Below are 12,500 nucleotides of genomic sequence, written 5' to 3'. Positions count from 1 at the left end.
GCTTTGTACTTTGTCTTTCATCCTTCTACAGCACTTTTTTTACTTTCAAATTCTTCGACTAACTTGTTAAGCTCACTTTGATGTCTCTTGATTTGACAACGCATTTCTTTCATATTGAGTTCACCAGAATGAAATGTTTTCTCTCCACACTGCAAGACAGATGAGTATTTTCCGTACTCGCACCTACGAGCAGAGTGTCCTACACGCAAATGGCAATTTCTGCAAATATTTCCATCTCGAGGATCAGACCTCTTTCTAGAGGGGAAAGGAACGGTTTAGGGAGCAGAGAGAAACGGCCAAAAAAATTGTGGGACGAGGGATAAAGTACGCCCAAAAATATGGAGACGAGAGAACCAGCATGAAAAGGGAGAGGGAGAATATCTTGAAAACATGACATAAGTCTTTACGCTTTACCGAATAGATCTGAATAGATGTTAATATAACTGTACAGATTTGTTCCCCGCTTCCCAGTTAGCAGAGGTCACTTTTCTTTTGCGTCCACTAGGCTGACGAGTACGAGAAAAGAATCCTCTACCATGGGTCGAAAACTCACTTTGATCCAACCGCTGTCCACAACCTTAGACGGCACTCTACGAAACGCATGCCCCATTTATGTTTGCTGACTGTGACTTGAGCCCGCCGTGTCCCGTGCATTCCTTTACAGTAATTCCTCTGTTGTTACATGAGCCCACACAACATGAAGTATCATGTGTGGATTCGGTCGCTAAGTAGCCGCTGCGCATGCTCAACGCAATGAGTTTCGGCCCATAGCAGAGGTCTCTTTTCCTGTACTCTTCAGCCCGGCGAACGCAAAAGAAAAGAGACTTTTGCTACCACGGAAGTTCCTCGCTGGACCCGCTAAACAATTATATCGAAGAGAACCCTGGGTAGACCCTGGGTATCCAATGCTGTTTTAAGCCCGTAAGCTCCGGTGTTTGCGGTATTTTGAGTGGTCTTTTAGCGCTTCAAGCTAGTAAATTCTCGCTTCATTGTTTGGCCATTGCAAGATATTCTGTTTGACCGTACGTGAGATTTAGATGCCACGTGGGAAAATCGTGAGACCTCAAGAAAGTGTTCGTCGAAACGTGACATTTTGGATATTTAGGTCTTTGGAGGGTCTGTGTCCCATCCGTGTGCCTTCTGTGTCTTCTGTGTCGATTCAAACAACTGGGCCAACAGCAAGGCCATGGTGAGTACGAAGTGTTTTCTGTCTTCTTTGCACTGCATGTAAACTAGGTTTTCAGAAATGTGCAGCAATAAACTGAAATGCCCATTGAATACTGACTAAGACAATACATCAAATCAATACAATAAAAACGCATGAGGCTGTTAGTTTGCAAATGCCACAAAGGTAGAGTACATCATACAAAGGTAAGCTGGTACTATAGTCTGTAGGTATTCAAGGTTTTCAAAGAGCAAAGTTCTTTAATAGAGTCACAACATCGGAAGGAATTTAGGCTGCAAGTGTAGTGTTACTTAACGTACTGATCAGGGAGAGAGGTAAAAATTCAGGGAGGAGGGAGAAAAATGAGTTAAAAAATAGGGAGATAAGATATTTACCTAACCCCCTCCTATCCCCTCTTTCTACTTTCACTTCAGTTTCGTGTACTTTCTCCCGTAGTTGTTGAATCTGGGACCTTTTGTGTTCTATTTTCTCTTCACTTTTTATGACCTACCTTTCAAGAGAAGTTCTTTGTTTGCATAAAGGCTTGACATTTTCATCCGTACGCGTTTCAATCGATGATTTCTGTGGTCCTTGTGGAATCTTGCTCACCCCTATCAATGCAATTAAAGGATATCGCTCTTTAGAGAAACCCGGGCTGTGATGCGTCCTTCAGTAGAGCTATATTAGCGAGTTTAAGGAGGGTCCCTAGGGTTTTAGGGCCGCGCGCAAGCTGGGCACTAGTATGGCGCGTAAAGCCTGAATCGCGCGTGTTTTTCAGATTTTTGTGACGTCAGTGTAACCAAATCTGTAAAATTAACTGCTCATTTTCTCGCGTTCCGGATTCCTTTGGGAATTTTTTTGTTTTTGAAAATTGGCCCTGTTCTAACCACGTACAGGTCCTATCAAATACCCAAAATTTGTTAAAATCTGTCAGAGCTAATCGAATATATTTAGAAAAATGACAAACTACAGAATATTGGCAAAACCGTCTGAACAATCTTGACTTTTTACTACTTCAAAATGTCAGGCAATATGATTTCCAGTATGTGGCAAAGAAGAAGAAAATTTCACCGAAGAAAAGTATAAATATTAAGAAAGTTAGGTCAAAAATAAGAATACATCTGACTGTCATTAGATGTGATGTTGCCATGGTAACGGCCTTAATCCAACAATTGACACCAAAAAAATATAAGCCTTCTTATATCGGTACCCATACTGGTAAATCTCTACGGGGAAAACTTAATAGAAATTAACTAGGTTTCCTTTTGTAACTCGTGCCCTGTACAACTTGTATTCTCAAATAATCTAGGTAGCCACCATAAGCACTTCCGTTTTTAGACGTGGACGGCAACCGGAAGAGAACATTTCGCGAGCCAGGACAGTGGTGTCTCCCAGATTTTTATACTAATCATGTCTAATGGAGAAAAGATACTTAAGAATGTAAATTTGGTTAAAAGGGAAAACAGCTCACTTCCGGTTGCCGTTTGCGTCTCAAAACTAAACTAGATGGATCAGCTCTCTCAGCAGGTTTTGTTTTCACAGAAGTTGAAGAGCCCTTGAATACTGACTTAGCTTGAGTCGCTGAATGCCTATTCCTACGATTAGTTTTGATGTCGAAATTGGCAATTCTCAGGCTAATCGTTATTCAAAACTAAATAGATCAGTGCTTACCATTTAGCCAAAGAATCCGGAAATTTCTGTTAGACGTCGAATGTAAAGGCTATTTTCTGGGAAATCTCTTCGGAAATTGTGGGAAAGCTCCAGAGATAGTCCACTTTTTCCGTTCGGAATGCAAATCGGGAACTTCCCATATCATTCGCGAGAATCGTTCCGTTTCTAGGCCCTTTTTCACAACATCGAGTAAATATGCGGGATGGAATGCCGGGTGGTAAATGTTAAGCGCCATTCTCATCCGGTTGGTTAATAAAATCTGAAAATCGCTTACCTTTATGCTACGATCATCCTTCGCGGGTTATTTGGCTAAATGGTAAGCACTCTATACTCTCATGATACTCTCCTACGTCATTTTCATGTAGTATCCCGAAAGTTGAAAAACGCATCTTAAAAATACTACTCGTTATGGCCTTGTTCAACTCGTCAACAGTTTTTGGCGGAGTCATGAGAAAAACCCTTCTGATATTACCCATTTCGACTTGCACTTGCATTACCGACTCCATAGTTGCTTAGAGCATGAACCTGCTTACACTCGATGTAAAACTTGAAAACATGCACAGCACGTCAACAAAACATGATCGTTTGGCGCCAAAAACGTTATCAATTTCGTGACCTTAGTCCGCAAACGTTTCATTGGTCAAACGTGACAGGTATGAGACTAAACCGTTAACGTTTAAAAGGTAAAACTACATGCAAAATTAGTCACACTTCAATGATGAACGCAAATGGTGGTAATAAAATTTGGTGCAGAGTTTTGGAGATCAAAATGGCTGTGAGGTTGATCGGGTGGATAGGCCAGACTCTTCACAACGTTCAACAGTGAAAAAATATAATTCATTTAACTTTAACGAAAAGAACGACTTCCTACAGTTTAATGGTAATCAAATACTGATTGAATTACTGCTCTTACATGAAAGAAATTTCTTATAGAAAATGCTATCGAGGGACACCTCATCTTAGGGTTAATCTTTAAATAAATAGAGGACTTGATTCACTTCTTAAGAGCCTAAAGAGAAGGAATCATTTTTGACGAGATACACAGGAATTAAAGAGTTGAACACCAGTATTCCATTTTGGTTAGTGTTAGTGTGTTTCAGGAATAACCTGCTCCGATTGCTTGATTGACGAGTTGAATTGAAATGAGTAGAAGCCTATGCCTTCAAAACGAACATTAAAAAAGCTAGCGAAAAGTTCTATGATGATCCACAACAACAGATACCTACAATATAAACACATTTACAACACTGCATGGATAAACTTCGTGATGTCACCATATTTTCAGATAAAATGTAACTCGGCTTTTTTATCAAAGTTACAATTCTAGTGTTTTATTTAGGAGACCAGCGAGGTCTTCGAGTTCATATTTTACCGGTGTGGTTGGAACGGCCGCCCCGGGTTAAAACTTGTTGGTTGTTCTGCGTATCAGAGTTACCCCTGAAACGCTGGATACACCTGATACGCTTGATATTCTTGATACGCCGGACACCCCTAATACGCTTGCTGCACTAGACTGAGCCTTAGAAAGGAATTAATCACCCGACTCTGGGAGAATAATTGATTTAAACCCAAGAGTGCGTTCGATTGACCCTATTCCGGAATAAGAATACGTGGAGTGATGTTTTAAAATGGTATGTCTGGCGTTTTGACGCAACAAGGATAATAAACATATGTTTAAAGTAGCATTTGAGCAGATGTTTTACAATAGAAACATATTTGTATTCTCAGTATTGCACTGGAACTAGCTTGCAATGGAGGCTAATGCGGGGAAATATATTAAACACTTAAGACTGGTCCCGAGAGAAACGGTTAATTTTGTTTCCCGAGAATCTCAATGTTTCCCCGAGGCGCAGCCGAGCGAAACATCCAGATTCGAGGCAAAAAATTAAATCATTAAGTGATTTGTCACAAAAAGAAAAACATGCAACGGCAACAGCAACGGCGGTCGTTGGTCAACATTTGTGGGTCACAGTGCACTGTTATCCTCGCACGTCATAGATTTTGCAATGTTGCCCGCTCAGAGACTTTTGGCAGGAAACAGTTTTATTGTTAGCAGTCATGTGATCTCGAAGTAACCAATGAGAGCGCACGCTGTCGGGAAAAAATTCCAGCTCTATAAGAATAAAAAGTATTAGCATTTGAAAAGATTTTCCCGCATGAGCTTATTGCAAGCTAGTTCGAGTCCAATACTGAGAATACAAATATGGTCTATTTTAATAAGACTCTCCGCAAAAACGAACGATTTTTACATTTTATTCCATGTATTCTTCTCCTGGAATACGGTCAATCGAAATCACCCCCAACTCAAATGCAAAGCAATCAAGCATGTGTTGACTTTGAGAGCCTCAGAAAGGCATTCAGCGCCAGCGGCATCGATTAAGTTCTCCCCCAAATCCAAAGTAGTGAAGCATGTGTTGACTTTGAGAACCTCAGAAAGGCATTCAGCGCCAGCAGCATCGATTTTGTTCCATTCCAAATCCAAAGTAGTCAAGCATGTGTTCACTTTGAGAGTCTCAGAAAGGCATTCAGCGCCAGCGGAACCAATTTAGTTTCCACTCAAATCCAAAGTAGTCAAGCATGTGTTGACTTTGAGAGCCTCAGAAAGGCATTCAGCGCCAGCGGCATCGATTTTCTTCCAACTCAAATGCAAAGTAGTCAAGCATGTGTTGACTTCGAGAGCCTAAGAAAGGGATTCAGCGCCAGAGGCATCAATTTTGTTCCCTTTCAAATGCAAAGCAATCAAGCATGTGTTGACTTTGAGAACCTCAGAAAGGAATTCAGTGCCAGCAGCATCGACTTTGTTTCATTTCAAATCCAAAGTAGTCAAGCATGTGTTGACTTTGAGAGCCTCAGAAAGGCATTTAGCGCCAGCGGCATCGATGAAGTTCTCCCCAAAATCCAAAGTAGTCAAGCATGTGTTGACTTTGAGAGCCTCAGAAAGGAATTTAGCGCCAGCGGAACCAATTTCGTTTCCACTCAAATCCAAAGTAGTCAAGCATGTGTTGACTTTGAGAGCCTCAGAAATGGATTCAGCGCCAGCGGAACCAATTTTGTTTCTACCCAAATCCAAAGTAGTCAAGCATGTGTTGACTTTGAGAGCCTGAGAAAGGGATTCAGCGCCAGCGGCATCGATTTTGTTCCATTGCAAATCAAAAGTAGTCAAGCATGTGTTGACTTTAAAAGCCTCAGAAAGGGATTTAGCGCCAGCGGAACCAACTTCGTTTACACTCAAATCCAAAGTAGTCAAGCATGTGTTGACTTTGAGAGCCTCAGAAAGGAATTCAGCACCAGCGGTACCAATTTCGGTGCCTCTCAAATCCAAAGTAGTCAAGCATGTGTTGACTTTGAGAGCCTCAGAAAGGGATTTATCGCCAGCGGAACCAACTTTGTTTCCATTCAAATCCAAAGTAGTCAAGCATGTGTTGACTTTGAGAGCCTCAGAAAGGAATTCAGCGCCAGCGGTACCAATTTCGGTGCCTCTCAAATCCAAAGTAGTCAAGCATGTGTTGACTTTGAGAGCCTCAGAAAGGGATTTATCGCCAGCGGAACCAACTTTGTTTCCATTCAAATCCAAAGTAGTCAAGCATGTGTTGACTTTGAGAGCCTCAGAAAGGAATTCAGCGCCAGGGGTACCAATTTCGGTGCCTCTCAAATCCAAAGTAGTCAAGCATGTGTTGACTTTGAGAGCCTCAGAAAGGGATTTATCGCCAGCGGAACCAACTTTGTTTCCATTCAAATCCAAAGTAGTCAAGCATGTGTTGACTTTGAGAGCCTCAGAAAGGAATTCAGCGCCAGGGGTACCAATTTCGGTGCCTCTCAAATCCAAAGTAGTCAAGCATGTGTTGACTTTGAGAGCCTCAGAAAGGGATTCAGCGCCACCGGTACCAATTTTGTTTCCACTCAAATTCAAAGTAGTCAAGCATGTGTTGACTTTGAGAGCCTCAGAAAGGGATTTAGCGCCAGCGGAACCAACTTTGTTTACACTCAACTCCAAAGTAGTCAAGCATGTGTTGACCTTGAGAGCCTCAGAAAGGAATTCAGCGCCAGCAGCATGGATTGTGTTCCATCCCAAACCCAAAGTAGTCAGGCATGTGTTGACTTTGAGAGCCTCAGAAAGGAATTCAGCGCCAGCAGCATGGATTATGGTCCATTCCAAATCCAAAGTAGTCAGTCATGTGTTGACTTTGAGAGCCTCAGAAAGGCATTTAGCGCCAGCGGAACCAACTTTGTTTACACTCAAATCCAAAGTAGTCAAGCATGTGTTGACTTTGAGAGCCTCAGAAAGGAATTCAACGCCAGCGGTACCAATTTTGTTCTGAGTCAGATTCAAAGTAGTCAAGCATGTGTTGACTTTGAGAATTTCACAAAAAAGGTTCACATGATGGAATCCAATATCCACGGCCAGATCTTTAACAAGAAAGTTCTGTCCAAAGGTCTGAAGTAACCTAGACTGAAGGTTCTCTCCATGGCATTTGCATTCCAATATACAATCAAGAGCTATTTCTAAAATTTCTTTTTTGTAATTCTCCATTCCCATATTGGACGAACTTGCAAGCTCTGCTATGCTTTTTACCAACGAAACTGTCATCTCTTCAGATGTTGCGGACAAAATACCACTCATGAATAAAAGCACTTGTTTCAGTTCATTCCTGTTCCTCACATCGGTCACTACTGATTTACAATCTGTGCCTCCAACAAGGATCTGATAAGCAAGATAAAAGCCAGCAAAGAACTCTTGAAAGGTCTTGTGAAGAAAGCAAAAGCGCGAGGAAGGTTTTCTCTTGTTGCCACCGGTCTGGATCGAAAGAAAACCAAACTTGATCAAATTACTGGAACTGCCTTTAAATTCATTCTCGTCGAAAAACAACTCTCCTTTACGCAAAGACTGCAACGCCATGCATCCCAACTGCAGCAGGTCATCCTTGTAAATTTCCAGTAGGTCAGCATCACTGCCACTCGATGATCGATTTCTTTTTTCATATCTTAACAAAACACATCGCACCATTTCTGTGTACAACTGCGTCCTATCCGGTGGAAGTACACCCTTGAAATCTTCACAAAGGATGCAAAGTAAAGCCGTATTAAGAGGATTCCGTGTCAACTGTCTCAAGTCTCCATTTGCAAATATGCCAAAAAGAAGCTGTTTGAGTAGCTCTTCTGCCAAGTGTTCCATGCCTTTAAAGTACTTAAGAATGTACCTCTCTGCGTCTTCAAAATTAAATCCGATAATCTCCCACAGGGTGTCACAGTACCGCCTTACACTCTTACCAGTTTCATGGCGTGATGTGATAACAATGTGGCAATTGGGTAGAACTTTACTTTCCAGAAGGTCATTGTACATGCCAACTTTACTGGAATCCACTTCATCAAGTCCATCAAGCACTAACAGAACCTTGGATTGATTTTCTCGACTGAACTTGAAGAACCATTCCTTGTCTTCTACGTCAATATCAAGAGGAAGAATTTGGTCATCAATGGCCTCCCAAATATCAGTTTTGATATCACGACACCTTAAAAGCAACAGAACGTCGATCTCGGGAAAAGACTTGTCCCATTCTTCTCGTTTCATTGCCCAATCATATGCCAGTTTCTGACAATAGGTCGTCTTTCCCATGCCTGGGTCTCCTTCAATTAAAACAGCCCGTGGCTTTGCACACCCCTTGTGTCCTCTAAAGATAGCTGTCATGTTGGTGATTTCATCAGTCAATGTTCCCCTTGTCTTTTCTTTGCCTAAAATCTTTAGCTTGGTAAAAATGTCATCGAGATGAAAGCTGAAGTCATCAAGACATGGAACAGGAAAAATACTTTTTTCACGAGTACTGTAGAGCTGACGGACCCTTTCTATAATATTGGCAGAATGTGATAATTCTGCAAAAGACAAACACAATTTTTAAAAAGGTGTTGCCTGTAGTGTTTTTTTCGCTCTAACCTCAACCTTACTGTGTTCTTAGTTTTGACACCACGGAGGGTCCCATATTTAGCAATATTTCAAAAACAAATGTCACTAAGTAATGGTCACTTTTTGTCACAAAAGCAAGATGTTTTTCCCGAAAATGTAGTTTGTTAGTAATGCAAATTACTTACCAAACCCTATATTATCAAATGGTGAAATACTTCCTTACTTTTCAACACAAGATATCATTTCTTAAGAAAAAAGTTGTAACAACAGGTCAAAAACCACACAATTCTCTCAAGCAGTCTTTATCATATAATATTCTCCCTATCATTAACTGTAATTTGTAGTATTAATGGAGGATATTACATGGCCGCGCGGGGATACGAATTTTATCTTTGAGTGAACAAGTGAGAGATACTTTCAGCACGAGAAGATAAAATTCGTATCCCCAAGAGGCCATGTTATGTTCTGTTTATTATATAGATATTGATGAAATGTCTAGATTTAAAACAACTCTTTTTACTCATTTTCGAAATGATGAAAAAGTGGTCACCAACCACTAAAACACGCATGTTGTGTAACATGAAACAAGATATGAAAGTTATGAATAAGGTAAAATTATACAATAACTTGTCAATGTAGTAGAGAAGAATTTTATTAACGCACGAAAGTATCTTACAATGAAGAGGAAGCTTGCGTTTTATTGGCTAATCGTGTTCGTTACCACGACGACACCTATATTCTCACATGTGAAGGATAAAAATGATATGCATATTGCGCGCTGTGAAGATATGATTTTTTAGTAAAAGGAGAAATCCTGGTATTTCATCAGCATCTATATAATAAATGGGGAATAACACACATATCTCCGGAATGAAAATATATGCTTTAATAGTTTAACTACAAAAAAAATTCCGCTATCCACTTAAGCAACTTCCAGACCTTACTTACTTTATTTTATATTATGTTATTTTTGCCATTGTATATTGGTTTTACAGACTATAAATAGATACCAGAAAAAGAAATTTAATGATGAGGAAACCTAATAAAAACCATTAAGGCTTGTAAGCTTAGTTTCACTCACATAAAAATTCAGATGGGCATGAATTTAAGAAAGATACAAAATACTTATGTGGAATGGCATTTTTGAGTTTCTTTCTGAAGGATACCGGAGATGCAGAGCCAGTTATATCAATAGAGAGGGAGACGAAAAGGAGGGAAGATGAAAGGAGTTTGCTTGCCTTGTGTTGTAGCCTGACAATTTCTTTCAGTGATTAGAATTTATTACCTTGATCATGCTGACTGTGTGTGCTGCTTCCTGCAGCTGCTGAGAGAACATCAGCACAGCTTGCTTCTGGATGCACAGGGTCTATTGTAAAATAACCAACACAGTCCGCTGTCACGTTAATAACAAAAGAAACAGCAAGAATTTTATTGGCACTGTCAAAGACAAATAATTTAAATTAGATTAACAAATTAGAAACTAGACAGAAAGAAGAACCATTTATGACACAGCTGACTGAGAAGAGAATGGAACTATGCTAAATTAGGAAATTGATCACCTAAAATAAACTATAATAATATTCAGAGATGTACAGCTGTATTCGAAAACATAGTACAAGTGCTGAAAAATCAAAGACAACACACATCAGAAAGCAAACCAAGTCAGTAGATCAGTATTAAAATAGGACAAATAACTAGGACTTTGACAATAATACCTGTAATTATAAACTGAAACAGTGGGTAAGTTGGTATATTGAAAGTTGGAGAGAAAATCATTTCATATCAATAGTACAAGGTTTTCATTATTGTTTATCAGAGAAATATAGTAAATAACAAACTTAAACAGCACAAAAAACATCCCAAGATAGTATGTCGCAAATGTAGGCCATGCACAAAAACCTTATAGAGCATTAACTGATACATGTTTCCCAAGAATACAAATACTTTCAATAAGTCAAATATGGATGCTAATAATAATGAATAAAGATGGATGAAGATAAAATTTGATGACACGCATTGTATTTTATAGCCTTCTTGTGCAGCATGCTCTTGCTTGATAAATTCATTGCAATTGTATTGATCAAGACAAAGGAAAAGTGATATTTGCAGACGTGAAACCTTGAAAGTATTTCCTTGCAGTCAGAGCCAGTCAAATACGACACATACACTGTTGCCGCTAGGTTGTTGAAATTTTTTTGGGAGTAAAAAAAAGTCATTATTGGCAAAAATATTACATACTTCTCACAGACTTGATCATTAATTTTGGCAAAATCCGATCATTCATGCACCAGTTTGTAAATCAGATGTTATTTCAATAGTGAGAAAACGATTTTCTAGAAGATGAATTAGAATAAGTGTATTGTCTTATCGATTATCACATCTTACAGGTGTAAAATCACAGTGAGCATGAAATGGTGGTAAACATTGAAAGTGTCCCTAATTACCTGGTTAAGTAAGTGTCTTCTTGCAAACAATTTAAGTGGGAAATCATACAGTGATTGGGTGCTTCAAACCCGGTTTAAAATACAGAAATTTTTTGGCACGGCTTGGGTGAAATTGGCACGAGTCCCAAAAAAAAAAAAAAAGGTTCGACTCGGATAAAATTTGCAGGGTAAACAACCTGTCAGTACCAAATTTCATCCGCGCTGAACCAAAATTGTTACCCGTGCTGGGACCTTCGGCGAGGTAGCCCGAGCACGGGTGAAAATGGTACGGGTGCTAAAAAAATAGGCACGGTTCAGATAGAACAAGTAGTGTAAACACTTTAAAGGGCCAAATTTGAGCCTTAATTCATATAGGCTAGCGTTTTTTTGCGTTTATTTCAAGATGGCTTCTCATTCTCTACCAAAATCACAAGGACGTTCTTGATTATAATTGAACTGCGCATGTCTACAAGAGAAGTTACCCGGGCCCTCCCCAGCCCCCAAAATACGGTAAAAATGGTGTAGTGTAAACAAAGTTTGCCGAGCTCTTTTTAGGCACCCATGCCAATTTTACTTGAGCCGTGCCAAAAATTTTCTGTAGTGTAAACTGGGCTTTAGTCTCTTTAAGACTTTCAGCTTAAAGTTAATCTGATTATTTAAACTGTTTCTATGGTAAAGCTGTCAAAATAATGAGACTTAACAACAAGGAGTACATGTAATTTTCCATCCTCTGTGGTCAGCAGTGATTACAAATAGACACATGCCGCAGGTATCTAATGAACTTTTGAAACCAATGAGCATCACGAATCAAAATACATTGTATTGTCATTCAAAGCCATTTGGGTAGTTTCAATGGCATCTTGGGATTTCTTTATTGGTGTTTCCCCACCTGCCCCTCCCTCTCTCTCCCCACTGATTTTATCAGTGTGATTGCTGCTCACTCTCTACCCCTTGTGTGTGGGGGTTTATTGCATTTTGCTAGATTTCCGGGGTTCCCAGCCATGAGAGCCTTTTCTTTCTAGAAGCTCTTTGCTGCTAGACATTTCTGGCACCCATTACCTACAGTACACACAGTTGGCGATTTACAGTAATCAGCAGCAATCCTATGAGTGTCATGAAACTAACATAAAGATAAATCAAAGAAAAGGATCACTCACATATCAATTCCACTACGCCAATGGCTTAAAAAGAACAAAACCAAAAACAACTTACACACAATTCCACGTGCCGGTAACGACTAATAAGGGCGTGTGAAAAACTGAAACACAACACCCCCTTTAACCGCAAACAAAAAACCCAAAGAAATCAAATGATGTCACACAAAAATAACAACGCAACTGTA

At 39.8% G+C, this 12,500-nt stretch overlaps 2 protein-coding genes across 2 annotated transcripts in view; both read right to left on the bottom strand.

The window, feature by feature from the left end:
* LOC137993521 (uncharacterized) overlaps positions 1-12,500 on the bottom strand; it is a 520,905-nt gene that overhangs the window by 305,699 nt on the left and 202,706 nt on the right. The window lies entirely within an intron of this gene.
* The window catches only part of LOC137981423 (NLR family CARD domain-containing protein 3-like), an 8,500-nt gene continuing 1,129 nt past the window's right edge, over positions 5,130-12,500 (bottom strand). Inside the window, exons 3-6 of the mRNA XM_068828567.1 lie at positions 10,021-10,101; positions 7,062-8,704; positions 5,897-6,944; positions 5,130-5,338 (exon numbers count right to left, since the gene is read on the bottom strand). Coding sequence (XP_068684668.1) covers positions 5,130-5,338; positions 5,897-6,944; positions 7,062-8,704; positions 10,021-10,101 — 2,981 coding nt within the window. The remainder of the gene's footprint in view (positions 5,339-5,896; positions 6,945-7,061; positions 8,705-10,020; positions 10,102-12,500) is intronic.

This window comes from Montipora foliosa, chromosome 1, assembly GCF_036669935.1.
Source record: "Montipora foliosa isolate CH-2021 chromosome 1, ASM3666993v2, whole genome shotgun sequence".
Classification (NCBI taxonomy): domain Eukaryota; kingdom Metazoa; phylum Cnidaria; class Anthozoa; order Scleractinia; family Acroporidae; genus Montipora; species Montipora foliosa.
This window is presented reverse-complemented; position numbering and strand designations above follow the sequence as displayed.